The sequence below is a fragment of the Cupressus sempervirens genome, chromosome 11 (assembly GCF_028749045.1).
Source record: "Cupressus sempervirens isolate cs-2001-9-10 chromosome 11, ASM2874904v1, whole genome shotgun sequence".
Classification (NCBI taxonomy): Eukaryota; Viridiplantae; Streptophyta; class Pinopsida; order Cupressales; family Cupressaceae; genus Cupressus; species Cupressus sempervirens.
Window position 1 is genome coordinate 807310719 of NC_143128.1, and position 26133 is coordinate 807336851.

The following is a 26133-nucleotide window of genomic DNA, read 5'->3' on the forward strand; positions in this document are numbered from 1 at the left end:
ATGCATGACTCTCAAAGCCCCTGGGTTGGTTCCCTCTACGCTCTGCTGGCCTATGGGAACCAGATAATAGACCAACCCTGCTAGAAATGTTGTCACTAAGGAAGGTAGAAATTGGGGACATGACAGTCCTCCCTTCCCAAAGATTGCTTGTCATCAAGCAATGTCAATCCAACTTCACAAACATCAGGCAAGTCCATACCATAACCAAGAATGATCCCAGGGTCCCAAGCCATCCTGGAAGGTTTGTAGTTCCATCTTCTAGAAACACTGTCTTGCACTGCACCTAAACAAGTAACCTCCTGAAAACCCCCTGAAGGAAGAGCAATCAAATACTGTACCAACTCTGTCAACTCGTCAATGAACTTCTCTGCGAAAGAACCAAACTGGAACACTAAAGGCGGAAATTCTAGTAAGCCTACATTGGCTTCCACATCCTTAACTATTGAACTGCAAATCCAAGTGATTCCAGGATTCCAAATCCGCCTCAAAAGGGAACCACCATGCTGGCGCTTCGTCACTCTGATGTAAATATTAGTGAACCACAAGTTGTGAAACAATTCATTAAGAACCTGAAGCACCAATGTATCAATGAGACTAGGGCCCGGATCCCAAACCAAAATACCAAATGTGCTGAATGAGATGAAGAAGTATCTCAGCCGCACTCCATGAAACATACATACAATGAAGCAGACCAACAAGGTGTGAAAGTGAACTCCCATAAACCAGTATTCCAACCCAAATGACGACCTAACAATGCTGCTATAATTTTGACCAGCAACTCGAATGATATCATAGACGTCATCATACCAATGCCAAACAACAAATGTCCCAAAGAAACACTCCTCAATGGCCTCATATTGAATCATGGATGCAGTCAATGCCAAGTCAAGTAGTAAATGATTCCAGCTTGGATAGCCACTAGTCCATAAGGAATCGAAGACTATGGAATCACCAATCAACAAGGATACCACTGCCATATCAATGGATGCAGATGACAAACTCGAAGATGAAGTATGTATGCCATCATGAGAAAAACCAAAGCATGTGTCATTTGTACCCAACATTGTAGGATTATCAATTCCTGAATCCCATATCGATTTGAGAAATGTTGCTCCACCCAACCACTGCGCTACTCTGATGTAAACATCTATATACCAAAAGTGAAGCAACTCAATATGAATCCACTGAAGAAATGCCCAACACATGTTGATACCAAGATCCTAAATCTTTGCACGGACACATCCCTCCGGCATGTTGATACTCATTATGTTGTTGTTGTGAAACTGTACCTCATCCAACCAACTAAGAACTTCACTCCAAATGAAGCCACAATTACTACCAACAACCAATGCTGTTAGGAATTCACAAATGAGCCAATTATCGGCAAGGAAAGTTTGTTGAATACCTTTCCAACTCTTCCAAACAGCTGCTGCAACTTTACCTATATTTCCACAAATTAGTGTGCCTTCATTAAAGGTTGTTAAGTAAATGTTTTGTTTAACCATGTAACCAACGAAGTCCTTTATATTCTGATCTTGAAAGCCCAATGTAATATTTAAAAAGTCTGAATCTTCAATCAAAAGGTACATCGCTGCCCTATCATATGGAAGAGGTGATAAACCTATTGATGAATGAGAGATGTTTCTAATTCTCAAAAAAGACAGGCTCTTTGTGGCTGGTCCACTAGGTATGCAACTTAATATATCATCAACTCTTGGTAGGGAAGGATTAACTTCACACTTGAACACCCCAACTTGAATGTAACCAACCCAAGGTTCAAAGTTTGACTCATGAGATGAAAGAGAATTGCTGTTCAAAGTCAGAAAATCAGAAGTATGTTCATACCTTTCCACAATGTAAATGCGGTCTTCTCTTGCCTCTCCTTCCAAGGCAGGTGACTCCTCTAAAGGTGCTGGTCCATGGGGTGTGTTCAAATGAATATAACATGTCCCATTAATTGCCTTAGCTGCCCAAAATCTGATCGATACCTTTATCTCCATAACTGATATGTTTTCCATTACTAACAAACTCCAAGGTGTAGTATGCCAAACAAACTAAACATTATCAAAATGCAATATCTTCTTAGTAAACAGCCTCTTAGTCTCCCTAATCATCTCTTTAAGACAAGATGCTTCATATGATCTTAACAATTGTCCTTCCATTGTAGATGATGCATGACTAAGAAAATCAAAATCAATAATGTTCCATTCCACACAAATGAAAATAACACTTGTGGCTGGTCCATCAAGTGTGAAACTAATATCATCATTGTTTGGAGCCTTTAAGGGGCTCTTTAAAAGATGAACGTCATCAACTTCATGATGCAAACTAGACCAAACTGAGTTTTCTAAATCATAACTCTTTTCCTCTTCACACATCTCAACATGCTCTTCTTGTGGACTTACCTCAAGAAGCTCTTCCCTTGTATGCTCAACATCCTCACTTTCTTCCTTTGAAAGAAATAAGGATCTAATGTATGACTCTCTTTGTCTTCTTGCATTGTCAAGTTGATTGCATCTTTCCTTGACCTCTTGTAAGTGTTGTCTTGCTTGGGCAGCAAGCATCTTGGCCTTCTTAGCTCTATGTGACCATCCATTGCACGTCTCTTGAACCTTTTTCACATCTTCCAAGGTGGGGTAAACACAATTAGAACCTTTGTGGTTTGAATCCACAATATAAATCTCATGTGCAACACACTTAACCTTAGTACCATCATGGGAAGACTCAACAACCTCATTACCTTCATGTGAAATGGATGATACCACATGACTAGAGCTACTATTGCAAAAATTAGAATAGGTATCAGGCCTTGCAGACATGCTTTCAGCATCCCTAATGGACTGATCCATGATTGTAATCTCTTGCATTTTGTGATCAACTTGATGAATCAATGGTGTGCCATGTGTCTCCTCCTGATCTAGAGTTATTTCTTCTTTAGGAATCCCACGCGATGACTGAATTTTGTTTTTCAGAGGTTGCAACTCAAATGATAACACATCTTCATGTCTTTCTTCTGCATACCTTGCAAGTGACTGATCCATTATGGTGTTTTTATCATGAACATGGATAGGTTGACACAAATCTTCTTTCTCACATGAAAACATATCATCAACTATGTCATGGTATTCCTTTTTTGCAAGCTTAACCTTATGACGAATTTTTGGATGCATGTCAATGTAATCTTTGAAATGAAAATTCTCCCTAACATATTGAGGAAGAGTATTATACTCCTCAAGTATGCTAATTACTTCCGTTTTCCTGTCTAGTGGCAATGGATCCTTTCTAGAAGAAGATGATGATCCACTAGCATGTCCAAATTTCCTTGACATAGAATCATTGAACTGCTGCAATTGAAGCTTGAATTTTTGTTGTGACTGTTCCCATTCTTTTCATAGGGTTATATCTCTTAACAATTTTGCCATAATGAACTACCACGCTGACCAACTGAAACTAACATGCTAGAGCAAAAATCGACCCTGTACTGCTAATATGAATTATCAAAACTTTTGATCTAGTACCCAGATGCCAAAATGAATTATCAAAATTTTTTAGCCAGTACCTAGATGCTGAAATGAATTATCAAAACCTTTTATCCAATACCCAGATGCCAAAATGAATTATCAAAACTTTTTAGTTAGTACCCAGATGTGGAAATGAATTATCAAAACTTTTTATCCAATACCCAGATGCCAAAATCTGTTGTGACAATTTCTCACAAACCCTACAGGTTGGCAGGATGTAGGCTCTGATACCACTGAAAGATCCCTGATAGATGCCCTTTCTGATCTGCTGTAGTTTTTAAATTAATAACCTATATTTTCCTGTGATTTCTTTGATGGTCTTTGAGAATAGACAGAAGTTGCAGAAGGTTTTGTTTTTGTTCTGTGTTTTTCGATAGTTTTCACAATAGTAATGAATAATGAACAATAAACATAAGAGGAGGCTGAAAATAAATAAGAACATAGAGCCAAATCAGAATTGCTATAAATCGTACCAGGCAGATTTCTGATTTATAAAGCCAAATAATAAATCCAATGCAGTTCCAAGGAGCTTACATCCAACAATGATGCCAAACTGCTGCAAATGGCAGCCGTAAGACTGCAAGGAATCATGTCCCAGCTGAAAGAATCAATCTGTAACACTGAAACCATAAATCTGCAACCTGAATCTACAATAAAGAATGGTGTACTCTATCCCTGATAGCAACGCACACTATCTGAAGAATCCAATGCCAATAACTGCTGAGGGCTACGTCCGAGCCAATCCAAAACCTGGGGTTTGCGTCCTAGATGAAGAATTGCTCTCTCAGAGCCAATTCACAAAAACAAGTTTTCCAATATGCAAAAGATGATCTTAGAATGAAGCTTCCATCTCCTTATAACCCCCTCTCAATTGCAAATCGAACCCTAAGTGTCTCCAAGTGGTGTTGTGTAGTGAAAATGTTATAATTTCTTATTTTAAAGTGGTCATGTTACTAGAAAATGACCTTTTTCCTCATAGATAGAATTCCATTCACTGAAATGCCCTGAGACCAAAGAGGAAGATTTAGAGAATTTTGAGACTTTTCCAATGAGCTATCACACCAGGATGCACATCCAGATAAGGCCAAAAAAACCCCTTATTACTCCAAAATGGCTAAAACTTAACTTTATTTAATTTATTTAATCATCAACTTAAGAAATATTTAAATATATTAAAATATTTCCCAAATGGTCCCAAAAGGCCCAAAATGACCAATCAAACATGAATCTGACCTTGTCACCTGTTTGTGATTGATGCCGAACAAGATGGGTCAACTGGTAGTCCATTCCTAAAATCTAGGGATGCTCTTAAAAAGTAGGAGATTGCCCCAATCAACCAAAATTGAGTTCCAGTGACTCTCCCCTACTGTGTGCACCTCTGAGAGAACTGTCACTAAACTGGGAGTTCCTTCTAAAAAATAGGAATGCCTCCTAAAAAATAGGAGATGCACTCTAAGTCTCCAAAACGTTCATCGAGGTCTCCAAATGCCTCCTAGACCACTCTTAGTCAATCCCTACAAATTAGGAATCCCTCCTAAATTGTAGGAAACTGTTGTCTACTGCTCCAAATTACTTGGGAAGCTCATGCATGACTCTCAAAGCCCCTGGGTTGGTTCCCTCTACGCTCTGCTGGCCTATGGGAACCAGATAATAGACCAACCCTGCTAGAAATGTTGTCACTAAGGAAGGCAGAAATTGGGGACATGACAGTACAAAATTATGCTGAAGAAATAGGTGATGTATAATTCTGATATTTGCAGTCATTAATCCTGTTACTTGACGCGATCAGTATTTGAGCTTTGCGCATTGTTTAGTCTGGCATTGTGGTGCCAAATTACCAGGTTTGTAATAGCCCCATACCCCTGCTTGGGCGCAGCAATTTGTGGCCTTTGGGGAAGAAGTCTTTGGACCTTATCAGTGGTCTGTTTTTAAACAAAGTCTCGATGATTGAATCTGCATTTGGATGCAGCCTGTGAACTGATTTTGGGCATCCATTTTCACACATATCAGAGGCGGCAAGATTTAGGGGTCTGCGTGCTTATTTTGGCCTAGCCTATTTACTTGGTGCTTTTTGCATTTGCAACCTAGGCCAATAACTTCTATCCACAATCACCCAGAATCTGTTCTGTTGGATGTTGATATTTATTGCAACAAATTGGTGTTCCAGTTCCCAGCATCACAGCTTTTGGCATGGGTTAAATCTGCTTATTGCCGCCAGGTGAGCCTTCTGCAATTCTGGATAGTGCATTTAAAAGTCAAGTTCCATTTATAAATAATTGTAATTTTTCCTCAATTGCAGCATTAATAAATTGCATAGTTCGGTGACTTGTTTATTCCTGAATTTCATATTAGTACTTTTCTTTATGCATTTATATTCAAAAAAGGCGAAACCAATTAAAAAAACAAAGGCACATTTCACATCTGTCAGAAGAATTGAGAGGAGCCAGCTTAGGCTCATCTCAACGCTCCTTGGTGTCCCATGCCAATCTCTTGAATATCTCACTCCACATGAAACACGTTAAAAAATGATTCTAAAATGGATAAAACCTGGAAAGTGTTCTTGCACCCAAATACGAAACTTGTTAATTGTACTCTTGGAGGATGATGTGTGTCATCAACTGTGTATCAAATCTAAATCGGTATATCACAGTTACATGAACAATTTCTTTAACATAATTCAGCTTTGGAGATATCTGTCACATCATAAATACAAGTGGACTCATTTTATCAAGTCCCATTACAATTTTCTTCAACTAAGACATTGACTCTGCAGTAGAGAAAATGCTGTGTTTATTTTGAGTTTTGACTCATCCTTATCTTCAATGGGCTCTCCACCTTATCATGAAGAAGCTGATGTTAAATGTTCAAATATTCAACTTGTGCTAATTATAATGTTTCATTGATGGTAAGTTCAGCCAAAGATTTCTATGTTTTAGTACATACAATTAAGGGATCTTTTTAGAATAATTATGATTGTAAAGACAAAGGTAGTGAAAAATTAGAAATTCTTAATGAGTCATGGTAAATTGTATCTAGGGAGGAATATGTGAGGGAAATCAAACATATCAAAAGTGAATATAGAGGGTTAAGAATGTCAAGAAGATATCAAAATATAGGAAAAACAAACATTAAAATATCACATTCTTTCCCTTGCTTATATTCTCAGAGGTGGGGTTTCCTACAAACACAATTCTTGCTCCATGCAACATTGATGGAGAAATTTTTCTGATATGCACATTTTCACTTAGATAATAACAATTTAAAACAATGAAGGATTTTTGGGTGATCTTAAATGTGTCTAAGGCGAATCTGATTGCAGTTTTATCACGGGAAATACCAATATGAACCCAATGAGCTTCGGTTATTGTTTATCGTGTCTCATATATATGTAATTCATGCCATGCGATTGTGATGGTCGATGCTTTTAATGGTTGCCTTGATTCTTCTTTGATGCTGCCCTGTGGATTAGAAAACGTCTGTCGCCTTGATTTTGGCAAGTTTGTGATGTGCAGTGACCACTAATTCATGAGGAGTGTAATCATTTTGTGTTGATGATGGTTTGTTAATGCTTTGTGTGATTCTAGTGATTCATACCATGTTTTGTGTAGTATCTATGATCAGTTAATGATTCTATAAGCTTCTTCTATGCGATACATTTTTATTTTGTCTAAATTTATATCAGAGATTGGAAAATTCAAGATATAAGATAATCTGGCTCAGTGATGCTGTTAGCATGAATACTGATGGTATTCCTTTGGGGGAGTATTCTAAGCATTGATAGAACAATTGGGGAGATTGACATGTTGCATTCATGATTGTGTTTGTCATTGATGTCAACATAGTATTGTTTTTATAAAGACTGGTAGAGTAGCAGATAGAGAACGAGGTTGTATAGACTGTGTATTGATAATGAGGTCAAGTGCAGTTGAGGATATGTTCTACATTGTGTCTTGATGAAGTGGACAAGGGTGCATGAAGAAAGTCAAAGACATGTGAAAGTTATTTATGATTTACAGAAGATAGTGTGCGGACAGAGTACCTGAGGAGTGGTTTTTGGTGTTTGGATTGCATCTCTTAATAGGGATAGAATTGTGACAAGTGAAGTTAGATAGTGATAGTAGACAGCCTGATAATGACGTCAACGAGTGCGTGTGGTCTAAGGTCACACGTGTGAGAAGTTGTAGTTATTGTGAGCCGGCAATGTTTTGTAATTATGAAAAGATTTAATGAATTGTGTTATCTTAATGAGGTCCTATTATAATTAATTAGGAAAGCCTCAAGGCCGACTCAAATTATTTTAAGGACATGGTATAAAGGAAGATTATTTTCCTTGTGACGAAGTGTGGAATTGTGTAATTGACCAAGTGATATGCGTAGTTGGTAAATGCGAGTAAGTGATCAAAGGGATCAGTGTGATGCAAATTTGAAGCTTTGGTATTGAGGTCTGAGCAGTATTTGGTGTGGTATTGGCATAGTAAGAGGACAAAGGAGTTCGAGTTGCGGAGTTCAACTTCATTTCTATTATTCTAAAAGGAATAATATAGAGACCAGTTGGACAATGAGTCCGGTGGTCTTGCCAGTGAAATTGTTTGGACAGTGGATCCATCTGCCTTCTACAACTTTTAACACGGTTGGCACAACTCCTAACAGGGTTGGAATATCCTAACAAGGATTCAAAGTCTCCTAACTGGGACTGCTATGTACTGAATGTATTTCATTGGCTCCTAACAGAGTCCATCCTCTTACAAGGAATTTTTTATATTAGCACATTTTGTGGGTACCATCCCCACCGGTCAGGATTTTCCCTCTAATCAAGGGTTTCCCTAGTTAACATATTTGGTGTTATTGTGTATGTGTATCTTGTTATGGTTGCTGATTATATTGTTCACATGTTTAAGGTTTAATAAGGTTGATACAAGTTATATTGATCTAATAATTGATTCACCTCCCCTCTCAATTATCTTGGTGGACATTACTTTCTAACAATTGGTAATAGAGCATCAAGTCCTTGAAGGAAAAGTTTAACAGCTTAAGGAGATCAATGATGGGTCATTTCAGAAAAGAAAGTCCTAAGTTTGATGGAGTTAACAACGACAGTTGGAAAGAGGAAGATGAGAAGTGAGATGAAGGTATGAAATTTTTTGTTTGTTGGACATGTAAAGAATTTGGTCATTTTTCATCCAAATGTCCTAAGAGAGTAAAGAATACAAGAAAGCCTTATAAATCAAGAATGCCTAAGGATTGTTGTTCTGATGATGAGAACTTTTTTGCAAAATTAGAAGAATTCTTGAATGATAGTGATGATGAACTTGGATTGGCTGAGAAAGAGGAAGTAACATAAGAGATAGCTTTAGTAACTATTATTGATGATTATAATTCTGATGAAGATATTAATCCAAAGGTTAACCAAAATAATGTTGAATTGTTTTATGAGACTAACAATGATTTGCAGAATGACATTTAAGTTGTAGAACAGAGAGAAGAACCAAGATTTGAACCTAAAGAAGTAAGAATTGAGACAGGAACACGTAATATGAATGTGACAAATAATCACCTTGCTAATTAGATTATTGGAAGCAAAGAAAAAGGAGTTATGACAAGAAATAGGGATTTGCTAAAGGTACTGTAGATAGTAACTTATATTTGAAAGAAATAGAGAATGGCATATTGATTATTGTGATATTCATGGATGACATAATCTTTGGAGGTAATGATGAAGCAAGTGACAAATTTGCTAATGAAATGAAGAATGAATTTGAGATGAGTATGATTGGTGAGATGAAATATTTTTAGGTTTTTCAGGTTTACAAATTGTGTAGAATAATGATGGTACTTTTCTATTACAGACTAAGTATTTGAAAGACTTGTTGAAGAGATTTGGCTTGAAAAGTTGTAAGTCTGTTGGTAACTTGGTACACCTATGATAACTGGTCACAAGTTATCTAGCAATGATGAGACACCTACAGTTGAGCAAAAAAAGTAAAAATCCATGATTGGAGGTTTGCAATATTTGACTCACATAAGACTAGATATAGAAAATGCAGTTGGTATAGTAGTAAGATTTCAAGCAGACCCTAAGGAATCACACTATGCAGCAGTAAAAAGAATATTCAAATATTTGAAGGGTACACCTGATTTTGGGTTATGGTATGATAGATCAAATGATTTTACACTGTGTGCTTATATTGATGCAGATTGGGCATGTAGTATGGATGACAAAAAGAGTACAAGTGGTGGAGCATTTTTCCTTGGGTGAAGATTGGTTTATTGGCTAAGCAAGAAACAAGATTGTATTTCATAGAGTACAACAGAAGCAGAGTATGTAGTAGTAGCAAACAATTGTAATCAGATCATGTGGATGAAACAAATGTTGAAGGATATTGAGATAGAGTTTACATAACCTATTATCAGACATTGTGATAACACAAGTACAATAAGTATGTCTAAGAATCCTGTGTTATATTCTAAGACTAAGCATATATCTATTAAGTATCATGTTTTGAGGGAGAAAGTTGCTAAGAAAGAAATCATATTAAAGTATGTTAATACAAAAGAGCAAATTGCAGATATTTTTACGAAGCCTTTGCCTAAGGATACATTTGAGTATTTGCAAGGTATGCTTGGGGTTATACCCTTGCCTACTTCTGAGTAGATGATGCGGAGAATTCATCAGTCTAGTGGTACAAAGCACTACTATATATCTGGACTGAATGCTGATGCTTCTTGCATGGGGGAGTATCTTTGATTGTGTAATATCTCCATCTTTTAGATCCTCAATAGAGCTCTTAGTTTTTCATTCTCCGAAGGCTAAGTGGAGAAATAAAGAGAAATAAATTAAATTAAAGTAAATAAATAAATAAATCTAAAGGTGACTTTATATTTAATTAATTTAATTTTCTAGAAGGACAACTAATTGTATTGGTAAGGGGGAAGCTTCTAGAGAGTGCATTTTCTAGAAGTACAACTAATTATTGCATTGGAAAGGGGGAAGCTTCTAGAGAGTGCAATTAAATAATATTTTATTTCCTTCTAGAAGGGTGAAGGAAAAGAATAAATAGAGGTAAAAGTTTCATTGCTAGGCATCCTATTATTGTCAATTGCATTTGATATGAACTTGGGAGAAGAAACTAAGGGTTTCTGATTTCAGCTAGCCATTGGAGAACGTCAATTCTTAAGTGTTGCAACCATTTGAGGTGGTGAAATATCCATTGAATTTGACATTCAGGAGAGCTTCATTTTGGAGTTCTATTTGTGCTTAAAGTTAAGGAATAACTGAAGGGTTTGAAGAATATTGAAGGACTATCGAGTGCAGACTTGAAGATTCATTTTTGGCAACCATTAGTAATCGTTTTTTCCCTTGCTGCTACAGTACGTGTGAACAGTTCCACACTATAGTACCCATGGTACAGTATTTATGCTTGATTCTAATTGCAACTTTCATCTGCATCCATTCGGCATCACTATTATTAGGTTCCGCTTGCAACTATTAGTAGTTAGCATTGTAATCTTAGGCATATAATTTTGCTGTTGTAAGTGAACTCAAAATCAGATTTGACATTGTTGTAGTCATTATTGTAAGCCCATTTGTCTTGGCAAATTCATAGCAACATTGTACATGAGAATGAATTCAATAAAGGAGATATATGTTGCATACCATTTGTTTGACGAAATGTCCATCTAATAGCATATATGATCAGCATAATAGTTGTATGCCAATTGTTTGTCAAAATGTCAGTTGGTTGTAGGTATGCATCCCATTTCTAGTTTCCATTTATATGCATTGAAAATAGTAAAAAGTATTGCACTTGCATGTTAGTTCATTGTAGGAGGTATTTGTTGTAAGGTTTTCACACCATGGCCCCAAAAACTTTGGGGACCCCCTTTTTTTCGGTTGCCTTGGCAATAATTGTTGAAGTTGTCCAAAAATTTCCGATCTTGAAAAATTTTGCTTCTTGAACACCTTTAGGCTAGGAGGGAGGAGGCTAGATTTATTTTTCACCCGGTTTCAACTTGCTTTTCCAAAAGGACCAATTGTATCCTTAGGCGGAACAAATTTCAAAGAACTATACTTGGCAGGATAAAATTACAAAATTTTGGGGACTTAGACGATTTTATTTTGAAAATTGGATATAATTGTATAATCTTTAGCATTTTCAAAATAATTTTTCAGATTTATTTGTTTTGTAAAATTTTAAATTTTTGGTGAAAATTGATTTTGTAATGGTGAAATTGAATTGAAATCGATTTTGGATGCAAGGAAAAATGATTTATTTCTGCTTATAAAAAATTTAAAAAAAAAAAAAAAAATAGCATGGCAAAATAAATTTTGAATTTAATTGCAAAAATTGACATTAAATGGATTAAATTTGCCTTGAAGATTTTAAAGTCTTTAAAGAAATTAGTAATTTAAAATTGAAAAAATCAATTTTGGCTTGCCAAATCCGATTTCTAATGATATATTAATTACTAAATCGTCATTAAATGAAAACGCTTAGCATCTCCAAGGCTTTATTAATTTTATTTTTGCAATTTTGGTCTAACCGGCAATTTAATAATGCAAATCTCATTGTGGCAAAATTAATTTTTGGCTTATCATTAAATCGGGACCAGATTGTGCACTAATTAATGTTTTTTGTTTTTTTTCCCTCTCCTAGGTGCAAATCGGCCAGCTAAGGAAGGCAAGTGAATTGGGTATAAGAAGGCTCTCCTTCCCCTTGTCTCCTCATTCTTCCATCTTCGTCTTTCATGCTTGAAGTAGCTCTTCCTCCTTGGATGATTTTTGGCAAAGGGCAGATTTGCATATGGGAGAAGCTTTTCTTTCTTGGCGATTTTTATAAGGCAGATCTGATTTTCTTTGCCCTAGATGATTCTTGATTGATGTCTATTTCCATACAAAGTTGCGACTTTTGTGGAGTTGCGATTTTTGTGGAGCTGCGATTTTTGTGGAGCCGAAATTTGTGGAAGTCTGATTTTCTTGAGGAGCTGCGATTTTGCATTAGATTTGGATAGTATTATTTGGCAAAGGAAATAGGTGATTAAAGGCTGATATTTCTGCACATGCATGGGCAATTTCAAGTGGGCAGAATTCTGATTTCTTCAGCTAGAACGTCAATATTTGCAAGGGGCTTGAAATTCTTAGGTCTGATCCAAAATTCAAAAGAAGACCCAGTCATTGGTAAAGGTAATTTCAATTCATTTAGAGTTGAAAGTGGTCCTTAAGCGGATTTCGCTCTTTTGTTCTTGTTTAGTTTTCCTTCTCTTGGTTCTTCTTGCATTCATCATTCACCACTTCATCATCCCATCCTAGGTTGAAGATTGGAGATTGATAAGTGTAGAATTCATGATAGAGCATTTGGCGAGGTAGAAATAAGCTAGACCACCTTAGGTTGAAGTTGGGAGATATATGTGTAGTCCATCCTAAGGTAACGAAGGGGCAGAAATAAGTGGTAGTCCCACCCCTAGGTTGAAGATTGGAGATTGATAAGTGTAGTGATAGGACTTGGTGAGCAGAAATAAGTGTAGAATCCATCGATAGAAAGAAGGTTGGAGATCGATAAAGGTAATCCATATCACTTAGAACGAAAGGGCAGGAATAAGTGTTTAGGATGGTAGATGTTAGTGCTAACAAGAACCCTAAGGGAACAAATACTAAGAAAGACAAAGAGGATATGATGCCAAAAACAACTTTCTTCTCGAAAATGAGGCAAATAACTGATACCAATGTCGGTACAGTAAACATGATACAGGTAAATGACAGACTAAAAGAAGGACAATCTCCCTTGGCAAAGAAGATATACAGAAGCAGAATTGTACATGCAACAGCTTTTCCTCCTACCTTGCCTTGTCCATAATTGGTTATGGAGTGTGCATCTAGGTTTGATTTGATTTGTAAATCCATCATTTTTGATGAAGGGAAGAGAGTGTTGGTCAATATTGGTGGACAAGCGATCGAAGAAGCATTTCGCATTCCCCAGTACAAGAGCATGACAATGGTGATGATGGATCAGGCGGCCAAGTCATTTTAGGATAACTAGGAAGCTTATTTCATGCATTTAAAACAGGATTGGCTACACGAGGGAAAGAAAGGAGTCACCAGATCATCGAGCCTCATAGTGGCAGACTTCAAATCAGAATATGGCGATCTCATGGTGCTTCTTAGCTGGATCATGGGCCTAGCTCGAGGTATGCAATCCAAAAACTAGATGTACTTTATTGATGAAATTGCAAATGGAAGGGGCAAATTTGATTGGGCTAGAATTATAAGTTAAAATCTAGAATTACAACTTAGGGCAGTGCAAAACTAGAAACAATTCCACATGGGGTCCTAGCCCTTCTATTTGATTGCAGGTTGACAAAGGTTGAAGTGCGAGCTTTGGTGAAGAATGAAATCGGTTGAAGGGCGAATTTGATTGAAGATTAAGATTCAAGAAGCCCCGCAATTTCAAGAAAGAGGGGATTAGTAGAAGAGATTTGAAAATATTTGAGGCTAGGCAAGGCTTGGCTATTTGTGCAAGCTAGCTTGGTTGAATTCGAATGGGAAGGTTGGAAGACCAGGATGGCAAGGATAATGTGGGAGATTAAGTTCGATTTCAAGGTAGTGGCCAAGAGCAAGGCTCTCTAGTTGCAAAAAAGTTCGCATCCAGGGAAGCCACCGAGGCCAAGACAAGATTACCCCAAGTGCATGAAGACCTCATCCTTTCAGGGTCAGGACATCAAGTGCAAGCAAGTTCGTGTGGTGATGAGAAAGTTTCTAAGGACAAGCTCAAGCATCCAAGGCTTCACCTTATCTCAAGGATTGAATAGATTTATAAGATAAGGTTGATGAGGTGGCAGTTTCATGTACATGCAATCAAATCATGCCAAGTGTCCTATGTTCTCATTGGTTGACAAATTATTGTAATTCTCTCATTGGCCCACAAAGTTGGTGCCCTCATCTAATTGGTTGAATAATGGTAACCCTAATTAGGGTTTGTAAGATATAATCTTGGCCCTTGATTTTGCCTCTTAATCTCAGCCATTCATTGTAATTTGGAGCCTCTATATAAGGCCATTTTGCTCTCATTTGTGAAGGAGTTATATTGGAGAATTGTTGCCAAAATACTATCAAAATTGTTCTCTATTCATTGTTGTGGCTTGCATGGTGGATATACATGATCATTCTGGTGTATTGCATGGTTCTTTTCATCTCTCAAATTAAAAGTAGGATTTCATTTCATGTTGCTAGAGTAGAAGTAGATGGTTAATTGTATGGTGATATTAGTAGATGTTTGATAGGGATCTATAACTAGGCCACTAGCATCCTAGCGGCTTGTTCGGAAGCCTTGTGTGGTAACCTAGTTCTTTTTCCTTTGAATCATTGCATTTATGAGGGTGGAGGCGCTGGTAAACTTTCATTAGATTCGATCCCCGTCCATTTGCTAATCTTTCCATTCATAGGAGTAGGAGTAGAATAGCGAGTAGTTGATTAGTTGAGATTTTGAAGAAGAAGGTTAAGAAAGCATAAGCCATTCAGACAGTCACCCTCCATCACCATCAACATCATCTAGCACTCATACCGAATCGCCATTACCATCATCCCAAAATCCAAGTTGTCCTTGAAGGAATAACGTAAGCCCGCCTATGTGATTACCAGCAAATCACATCGATATACTGAGTTAGTATCTAGAGGTGTAAGGAACATTGGAGTTATTCTCATGTCCCATGAGTATTAACTTTTCAAGAGAGGAATTGTGTGTTTGATACTCCGTATCAAATATTCAATTGCTAATATGTTATGTGGTATAAAAATGACATCAACAGTATTGTAATAACATTTGCGAACATTCTGAATTTCTTAGTATCATTCAAACTATATCAAACAATCTGAAACACAAAAAATTAGAAAAGAGAAAGGCAACATACAAGTGTTTGACAATATTCGTTGAGCTAAAATCAGTTAGTTTGGGCAAGGGATATTACATTGGGATCAGAGCTTGCTTGCAAAGTGTTTGACAAAATGTCAAACAATTGAATTTGAGAAGGATTTGGTATTTCACAAAGTTATAAGCGGTTGGGGTTATTATAGATTGAGCAGAGTCATTAGGGACTCTTGGTAGTTGGTATGAAACAATGTCTTTGGACACTTGAGATAGTTAAAAACTTTAAGTAGTTGATTGACATAATGATGTCTTTGCCATTGATGTCAATGGGGGAGAGATTGCATGAAACATCTCCTATGAATAAGGGAGAGTGTGCGATGGGGAAAGATGTACTGAAGGTGGGTGATCACATTGGGTTATATCAGTGGGGTAGAAATGTGAACAATTTGAGCCATCCATGTAAGAATGAGGATGTACAGATGGAGAGTTGTTCTTGTGAGTTTCAGATTTTATTGATGAAGAGGATTTGAAAAGAAGAGAGCAGTAGCAACAACTGAGTTGGATTTGGTACTCTTGGAACTTAGATGTTTTTCATCTATGTTGCCATCAATGCCAAAGGGGGAGATTATTAGCATGAATGCTTATGGTATTCCTTTGGTGGAGTATCGTAAGCATTGATGGAATAGTTGGGGAGATTGACATGTTGCATTCATGACTATGTTTGTCATTGTTGTCAACATAGTATTGTTTCTGTAAAGATTGGTAGAGTAGCAGACAGAGAATGAGATCCTATAGACAGTGTATTGATGATGAGGTCAAGGGTAGTTGAGGATATGTTCTACATTGTGTCCTGATGAAGCGGACAAGTGTGTGTGAAGAAAGTCGAAGACATGTGAAAGCTATTTATGATTACAAAAGACAGTGTGTAGATAGAGTACCTGAGGAGTGGTTTCTAGTGTTTGGATTGTATCTCTTAATAGGGACAGAATCGTGATGAGCGAAGTTATACAGTGACAGTAGACAACCTGATGATGATGTCATTGAGTGCACAAGGTCCGAGGTTGCATGTGTGAGAAGTTGTAATTACTATGAGCCGACAATGTTTTGTAATTATGAAAAGATGTAATGAATTGTATTATCTTAATGAGGTCCTATTATAATCAACTCAAAGAATTATTTTGAGGACATGGTATAAAGGAAGATTATTTTCCTTGTGATGAAGTGTGGATTTGTGTAATTGAGCAAGTGATATGCAAAGTTGGTAAATGTGAGTAAGCGATCAAAGGGATTAGTATGATGTGAATTTAAAGATTTGGTATTGAGATCCGAGAAGTATTTGGTGTGGTATTGGCACAGTAAGAGAACAGAGAAAGAGTTCGAGTTATGGAATTTAGTTTCATTTCTACTATTCTAAAAGGAATAATACAGAGATCAGTTGGACAGTGAGTTTGGTGGTCTTTCCCCTAAAACCGTTTCGACAGTGGGTCCACCTGCTTTCTACAACTCCTAACAGGGTTGAAATCTCCTAACAAGGATTCAAAGTCTTCTAGTAGGGACTGATATGTACTGAATGTATTTCATTGGCTCCTAACAGAGTCCATTCTCTTACATGGAACTTTTATATTAGTACATCATTTTGTGGGGACCATCCCCATCGGAGTTTTCCCTTAAATCAAGGGTTTCCCTACTTAACATACCCAGTGTTATTGTGTTTATGTATCTTCTTATGGTTGCTAATTATATTGTTCACATGTTTAACGTATAATAAAGTTGATAAAAGTTATACTGATCTGATAAGGTGGACTTTACTTTCTAACAGATGCTTCAATCGTAGGCATTTTATCAGGGTTACTGATTATGAAGGTTTCAATCATAAGCAAACTATCTTGTATTTAATTTTGAGATTTTGATTAAAAGCATTATCTTTTGCATGGCTGGTTTTTTCCCTCGAGTAGGAGGGCCTTTCTAGGGTATCTTTGGTGTCCTTGTGTTTCTTGCTTTTTCAATTATGTATTTATGCTATTCTGGTTCGAAAACTTAACAAGTTTCATGCTTAAGTTCTGTTCTTATTTGAGTTGCCTTGATAGGTACAAATCAAATTGCTAACATCGTCAACATTTAGCTGAAAATAACCAATTTAGAAATTCTGATAAAAAAGAATGTTACAATCAATTATTGAAATTCTTGCTATATGGTTGAAATAAAACTTCATTTTATATTGGCAAATTATTTTCCTAGTATTTTGAACAAAGTACACAGTTTCTTTTTTTAAATGTTGACAACATAAACACTTTTTTAGTTTCAACTTTTATAAATCGAATTATATATGTATGGCATAATTACCTATTTTATGGCCTAAAACCCTTCCAGTAATGATACTTGAAAATATTTACAAAAGGACATAGAAACAAGGTTAATGTCACATGTGGGCAAATTGTTCATCAAATTATGTTTTTGATAGGACATAATTGAAGTGTCGAAATCTATTGAATTTTGTCAATGTTTGTGAATAGAAGGAATTGTTACGATATATTAGCCCATAACAAACTTTACTTTTAAAAATAGAAGATTATTGGCTTCTTTTCTTATAAGCATACTAATTCTGTTTATAAAATACATTTTTGAAATTCAGGTTCCTTTCATGCTCTCAAAGTTAGTTGCTCATGGAGTTGGTGTTTCAGTTCCTGCAAGGCAGTTGTTAAAGAGCTTGATTTTGACCCTGTTGCTGCCTTTACTCCTGGGCAAGGTCTAAGTTTTTCCTCCATTCTTATTAAAATCACATGAAAATATCAGAAAACATTTTCTATGCCAATTGAAAACCTGTCATTACTTTCAAGATCCTTGATTAAATTATAGCTCCCAATGGCTCTATAAATTTTACTTATGGTTAACCTATTTGTTCATATGACACTTATTTTATTAGTTACCGATTCCGATACAGATCCTGAAGTGGATGGGGGATGCGGGATGCGAGATTTTTTTTGGGGGGATGTGGATGTGTATACACACACACACACACACACACACACACAGTTGTACTATGTATATGCAAAAAATGAAAGAAATATACAAAATTAAAACATTTGATAGCAAAACTATAAACCATCTCAAAGAGTTAATGATCATCATCATTTTATTAGTCAGTGGCGACACCCACCTGTATAAGGGTTTGGATATTTCATTACAGCCTTCACATCGCTTTATTGGCCGCCCTTAATCTTTGTCATGTAACAAATTCCATTTTATAAATTCATCATAGACTTCTTGTAGGTGTTCGGAATGCCACAAGCTGGCTGTATTTGTGGACTTCAGTATGCTACATATCTTTCTTATGAGATTAGAATAATAGTTTTGTAGTTAGTTACAAGTATAAATTTGCTTGACTTTCAGACATTAAGGACGAATAGAAAAATCAGTTGTGAAAGATGTTTTGGATATCTTGAACAAGATGGTTCTGTTGGATGTTCGTACGCATCTTGTAGGACTTGAAAGGAGCATTCCTGAACTGATAAACAGTTTACATCTGACTTTGATGGGCTCAGTGGATGCGTCATTATGAGTTTGACAGACTAAGTGTAAAATATGACTGCTAAATTGTTACTAATGATGGATTTGGAAGCTGGCCGGAAGCCATTCTCGACCAGCTGGATGCGACCAGAAGCCACACATGGCTTCCTGCCGCATTGAGCTGGCCCGGAAAGGAATTCAGCCAGCTTCCAGACGCATCAGCTCCTGCCTTGCATCTGTGCGCATCAGCTTCCGGATCCAACTTGTAGGAGGCTGCATCGGCTTCTAAGCTTATATTGATAGCCAAAGTGTTCAGGAAAAGAGTTTTTGTTGCAATTTCAAAATCTTTTGTTTTTGATTGGGCTGTTTAATATCTGTAATAACCCACCCTATTCTGGAAGTGCAATTTCAGAAAATTTTGTTTGCTTTCTATTTTTTGAACTTTTTGAGTTCGGTAAATTTTTTATTTTTCTCAGATTTCAGATTTTGGATGTTTTAGCTTGTTTTATTTAAATGTGAAAGGAAACAACAATAGAATAAAGCTGGAAATAAACAATATAGCAAGAAATACAGTAAAGGACAAAATTCTGAATTTTATCTAGATAAGATGCTAGTACATACCAAATATTTTTAGTACAAATCTGATCATGCTTATTAGATACTGTCAGCCGACTGGATGGTCCTGGCGGTGTCTCTATAGCCGACGGAATGATTGTCGTTGGTGTTTTGTATTTTGTAGCCGACGGGTAAATAGTTTGTAGCGGACATAATGTTTGTGGCCGACGGACTCCTCCGGGAAGGTTCGGCGGATAGTATTTATATCCCGTCTGGGATCATTTTAAATCATCTACTATTGCGAATATTATGAAGCCTAATGTATGTTTTGGCATATGCGAATATAAACTTGCTATTCTGTTCCATTGTCTATATGCGTTGATTTCTTTACCAATACGGTAAACATTTGGCGCCGTTGCCTTATGAATGTGGAAGGTGGGAGGAATGAAGATTAATGCCAAATCAAGTTAACAAGGATCAAAATAAGGCGAAGGGAAAAGATGAAATCTGTACTGCACAAGAACATTTAATTTTGGCACAGCAGGCAGACCGCCGAAGAAGATTCCAGAAGCTTGCCGACGGAAACAGGAGTGCGGAGGAATTGTTGGAGGAGACTCCATCGCTGTCACAGAATGGCCAGCTGACTGTCGTCTTTGCAGAATGGCGACGCTTGGAGGCAAAATTGAGGTGCTGTCTTTCTATTTTATTTTATTTTTGTCAAAAAACAAAAAATTTAAAAAAAAAAAAAAAATTTGAAAAAAAAAACAGGAAAAAAAAAAAAATTGAACAAAAAAATAAAAAAAATTGGAAAAAAAAAAGGCCTCCGCGGGAGGTGCCCCGCGGGCACTTGGTCGCGGGAGGTGTTCCGTGGACCTCCTCCGCAGGAGGTGCCCCGCGGGAACCTATCCACGGGAGGTGTTTCGCGGACCTCTTCTGCGGGAGGTGCCTCGTGGGTGGTGTTCCGTGGACCTCCTCCGTGTGAGGTACCCGCGGGCACTTGTTCGCGGGAGGTGTTCCGCGGACCTCCTCCGCGGGAGGTGCCCCGCGGGCACTTGTCCGCGGGAGGTGTTCCGCGGACCTCTTCCGTAGGAGGTGCCCGGCCTTGCTGTGACCCCGCGGGTTTCTCATTTCCGCGGGCTTCTTTTTCAATGATTTTTGCGGCCTGTAAAACAGTGTCCCGCCAGTGTTAAGCAATCTCTCACAGTGTTATGGTTTATGTTTTTTTTTGTGGCGCCGGATGGCAGTTTGCAGTGGGGGGGCGATGGTTTGATTTGGATATGGAACGCACGCTAGAAGGGAGCATGTGCATGTTGTCAATCTAGCAAGCGGCAGCTTTGGCTTTGGGTGAAGGTTTGAGTCAGTAGTGGAAAAGGTGTTTGGCGGACTGGAAATTTTTTTTTGGAGGATTGGAATACAGGAGGGGGAAAGAGGTGTGTGTAAGCCTGGAAGCCATGGAAGCAGTCAGAAGTGAGGAGCTATTATAAAAAAAAAAAAAAAAAGACGACAAATTCAAGTTGTTCGGAATGAGAAGCAGACGATGCCGAACAGAAGGGGAAGCAGAAGTGGTAGAAAGAGTGCAGAGTCGGCAGGAAATGATAGAAATGGTGTGTTACGTGCAGTTTTGTGTGGGTTTCGAAGTGCCCAGGACCCCGCAAGGGCGCTGCCCCTCGACCCCGCCGGGGGCGTTGCCCCCTGGGCCCCCAGTCGTGGCGGATATCAGTCGTGGGAGTCTGACCAATTGAGAAGAGTTGAAGTTGCTGCAGGCATGGACTTTCTGTGTACCAGAGGCACTAGGAGTAGGTGTTGGCCGGGAGGCTGTCTTGGTGGATGCGTAGAGAGCTCGGGAGGAGCTAATCATCCAATTGGAGGAAGTGCAGCGACACTTGGCTCAGGGTACCGAGGAATTGAAAACAGAGAAAGCAACACAGGTGGCTATCAAGGTCAGCTTCATTGAGGAGGCAGAGTGTTGTGTTAGCAAAGGCTACAAGCATGGGACGAAGTGACAGTGATGTGTCTGAAGTAGATTTATCTGGTTGTAATTAGTCCGTTAATGTATTTTGCTTGTTAATTTGTAATTGTCGTCCAGAGACAATTTTTCTTTTTGGGGGGGATGGTGTCAGCCGACTGGATGGTCCCGGCGGTGTTTCTGTAGCTGACGGAATGATTGTCATTGGTGTTTTGTATTTTGTAGCCGACGGGTAAATAGTTTGTAGTGGACATAATGTTTGTGGCCGACGGACTCCTTCGGGAAGGTTCGGCGGATAGTATTTATATCCCGTTTGGGATCATTGTAAATCATCTACTATTGCGAATATTATGAAGCCTAATGTATGTTCTGGCATATGCGAATATAATTCTGCTATTCTGTTCCATTGTCTGTATGCGTTGATTTCTTTACCAGTACGGTAAACATATACCAAATCATTGCATGAAACCAGGTTTTCACCAGCCGAGGATTTACTTATAATCTGATCTGTCTTTTCAGATCTGTACAATCCCTTCCAAGTTTGAGCTGTCGCTTAACAACTTACAAAATCCTTAGAATCGCAAATTGAATCACTGCATAATGGCTCCGGGAAATGTACAGCTGGCTGTAGGTGTAATGGAGTGCTGATAAATGGCATCTATTGGTTCAAATGTGCTCCTTAGTCTGAAATAACTTGAAACCTTGTCAATCCCCTTCTGTTGCAATCTGAAAATGGATTTCTTTTACTGAAAAATTAATCTCCAAATTGCTCGAATGTGCTATCACACAATTATTTTCAATCTGCCCTCAAACTCTGACAAACTGATTATTGATGCAAAATTTGAATTCTTATATAAATACACCAATGTCTGTGATTGCAAGCTCATGTGCAGTCTTTGATTGCAGCAACTCGTAAATTATGCCCTTGGGTAATCTTCCACAACTGAAGACATTCAAATCTGTGAAGGTTTTTGTCTTCACAAATATGTGCAGTCTTTGATTGAAACAATTTGTATGTTATGGCCTTGGGTAATCTTCCACAACTGCAGACCTTCAAATCTGTGAAGGTTTTTGTCTTCGCAAATACTTCCTGCAAAACCCCAGCTCCAAGAGCTTTGGAAACTCCAACCTTCACCTGTAAAAATAATTTCAAAGATAATCCAAATGAATGACAAATCTCTTTGTATTACTCAAACCCTAATACCCTTTTTAGGGTGTGCTCATGTTTCAATAAACATAAATATCTTAAATTTGTTCCTCCCTGAGTAGGCTTCCATACCTCTTCATGGGTCCTAATTAGTTCTAAATAAACATTACAATGTTTATTTTATTTTTCCCATTTCATGTCTCCATAAAGTGCATCCATTTTATTGCAATATTTTAGGACTTAAATAAGTTCCTTTATTAATAAAATAATAAAGATCAGGGTTTTCAAATAAAACCCTAGCTTACATTCGGCATCGTCCAAATCTCCAAAGGCATCAAACCTATGGTCAGAGGAAGTTAGCACTTAGCAGAGTTTGAGAATATTAAGAGTTTGGAGTATAATAAGGAAATAGAGTTTTTGATAATCAGTAACCAAACGACTGAAAGATTATGGGAGGAATGTCATAAATTTGGTCTGATAGCATTCTGGCAAGATAGTTATATTTCAGACTTCAATTTTGCTTTTTGGCTTTCCTCGAATTTCAGAGGCGAGGTATGTACCACTAAACTATAAAAATCTTGTCTGGTTATAGCTAAATCAAGCATCAATTTCTTTTACATTGAATGATTTGACATTACATCAAACACTTCCCAAGCAAGCATTTGATACTACTGTAAAAATTCTGCAGAATTATTGATGCCGAGAACAGTGTTTCTATGCTTTTGTTTTATTTAATTTCTCAATAGATATGATGAGTACATGGTAAATACTGAATCTAACCTTTCGACTCCAGAATTACATATAACTATATTAGCGGAAATAGGGGCAGGATTGATTAAATAACAAGAAACCAAATTTCCAGAATTGAACAATGATGAAACCTGATTTACTTCATAACACCATTCTTTGCATTTGCCGGCAAAAGGAGGACCCAAGAAATAAGTCAGAGACAGCTCCTTATCACAGCCTCTCCATTGTCAACTTCAATGCAAGCCAGTGATACTAATAAACATGACTGGTATTAAACTGCATTACTCCCAATTGCAAGTCACAGCTAGGAAAGAAATGGCATCCAATTGAACTGCAGATCACAATTCGGATATGTGCAGTCCCTCTATTATAAAATAACCCTCCTGGACAATACAATACCACCTGCTGTAGTGATTGCAGGGCTCCCAAAGGCTGCTGTAGGTCATAAAGAGCAATAACGCTGGTCTAGAAATGGGTGATGGCTCACCTTGATTCAGCCACAAGCTTCTCAACATGCACAATAATCTGCAATTTATAAATACAGGCCCAGATTTCCAAATGCAGGTCCAACCAATGATTGCTACAATGCAGACGGCTTCTACTTGCAGGTGCGATTTCCAAACTTAGGAGATTCCATTTGAGAATGAGGAACAACACTCAAATAAGTTCCCAGCCAATTCCTCTAGAGATGAATGTTAATACCAGCATCCGCAAATCAATCCTCTCTCCAAACCAACAATCTTTCCAGTAGTATTCTCCCTAGCCACAGTATGCTACAGTAAGGAAAATATCTAGCAAATATCAAATCCACTATACTTTAGCAGTGGAATGAAAACACTTCTCAGATATAGTGATGAACAGTAGAGAAGTTAGGCAATCTTAGCTATACCTCAGCAGCTAAATTGCAAATGCAATTCTCATAATTTCTAGCCCTTATACATCAGCAAGGGCATACAATTTAGAACCGAGGAAAAAGCCACGAAGGCACAAAATCAAATATATAATCAAGGGTGTTTTTTTTTTCTTGATGAAAAGAGCTCTCATTTATAAGCTTTTCGTTGGCAAAAGTTCCCATAAAATTCCACTTCAGAAAACATGGAAGTCTCCCAAAAGAACTCAACACCAGAAACTTTCCAACTTGCTTTTTAGAAATATCTCTTTAAGTCATTATTATAATAATATAAACATTATTATAATAATGCAACTTAATGAATAAATAAATAAGAGCTCATGCAATTATTAACCTGATCAACTGTAGGTGACTACCAAACACCTTGTTAGCTCACGGGGGTCGCTATGATGAGCTCAATCAAGCCGATCTACCCAATCTATGATCCCGTATCTTAGTTCGCTCGGCCCACCCCAGATTATTGTCCTTACTCTCTATAGGCGCTGTCACTCACTGGGTTATAGATAGAGAGGCGGGGCTCGATTGATCAAGTGAGCTGGAGGAAGTGGCTACGTAGATCAAATGGAAATGCAGTTCAATGGGCCGGATCTTTGGGTACTATGATGAGCTAACTCAATCAATTGCAAAGACTGGCCAAAAACGGAGAAATAGAGTTTTTGATAATCAATAACCAAACGAATGAAAGATTATGGGAGGAATGTCATAAATTTCCTCTAATAGCATTCTGGCAAGGTAGTTATATTTCAGACTTCGATTTTGCTTTTCGGCTTTCTTCGAATTTCAAAGGTGAGGTATGTACCACTAAACTTAAGTAAGGTTTTGCCTTTGTAGAATGCTTAAATCAGCAAATTAAAGATAAATTTGTATCAGGCCCTCCTCTAAATCTCAAAGGTTTTTTAATTAATTTCTTTGAATGGAATATTGGTTGGACTTATTAGATTTACCCATTCCTTGTATGCATTTCTTAACTTCCCAATAGAATTAATGAACATTAACATATTAGAAAATATTGAAAATACTTTGGGGGGTTCAAAAGGTTTATCTGAGAATTTTCTAAGTTGAAATTCAACTAAGATTTTGATTGATAATCCGATGAACCAAGCCCTTAAACTTATTAAGATCATCACTAACAATTCGATATATAATTTCACCCCATTGTTTTTCAGAGGTAAGATTAAGTCTAAAATTGTATTTTTCTGATTCAAAATTAATGGAAATTTTTTGTTTGGTTGCGCCAAGCAAATTTGTGATGGAAATTGGTTTTAAATTTTTAGAGCATGGTGGTTTTGGTTTTTTCAAACACTCTTAGTTGGTAGAAGAGGGAGAAATTAGCAATCCTTCTTTGTCTAAAGTTATAAATCATCAACACACTCTTGTTAACAATAGGAACCCATGTTCCATCCCTCCTCTCCTTCACTTGTAAACCTAGCTTGCCCTGATTCTCTAAATAGGCAATATCAGAATTAGGATGAATTATTAGTCTCGTATCAATGTACACCTTTATTACTATCCCCAAAGGTAAAGGATGATCAGTTGTATTCATCTCCTAGTATTGAAATGGTTAATAAGTCGGTTTCGAATATGATATTGCCTGATATTGAGTTTTGAATAGTAAACTCTAGATTCAAAAACATGGATGATATAAATATCTTGATAAAAAATGTAGAAAATAATGTCAATTTTAAATTATCTAATGAAGGATATAATGATAGCGCATGAAGAGGCTTGTGTAGAAATCGCCTCATGGCATCATTTTCGTACCTTGCTGTCCATTGGGAACTCAATTTTCCCGAGTTTTCTCCCAAGGACTTATGTCTCCCCTCTATCGAAATCAATAATCGGGTTGAGGAATGTAATATGGACCCACAGTTGAGTATTGAATAGGCTAATATTTTGGATCCCTGCAATGACCCAAAATC

General features: G+C 37.4%; 1 protein-coding gene across 3 annotated transcripts in view; it reads left to right on the plus strand.

The window, feature by feature from the left end:
- The window catches only part of LOC149532015 (Sodium Bile acid symporter family), a 283483-nt gene that overhangs the window by 101676 nt on the left and 155674 nt on the right, over window positions 1-26133 (plus strand). For 2 of the 3 annotated variants that reach the window (XR_016358484.1, XM_089808827.1), the window contains exon 8: window positions 18012-18125. The exons of the other annotated variant lie outside the window; for it this stretch is intronic. Coding sequence is in view for 1 of the 2 variants with exons in the window: in XM_089808827.1 (XP_089664953.1) it covers window positions 18012-18125 (114 nt within the window). In the remaining variant the exon portion in view is untranslated. The remainder of the gene's footprint in view (window positions 1-18011; window positions 18126-26133) is intronic. 3 annotated transcript variants of the gene reach the window in all.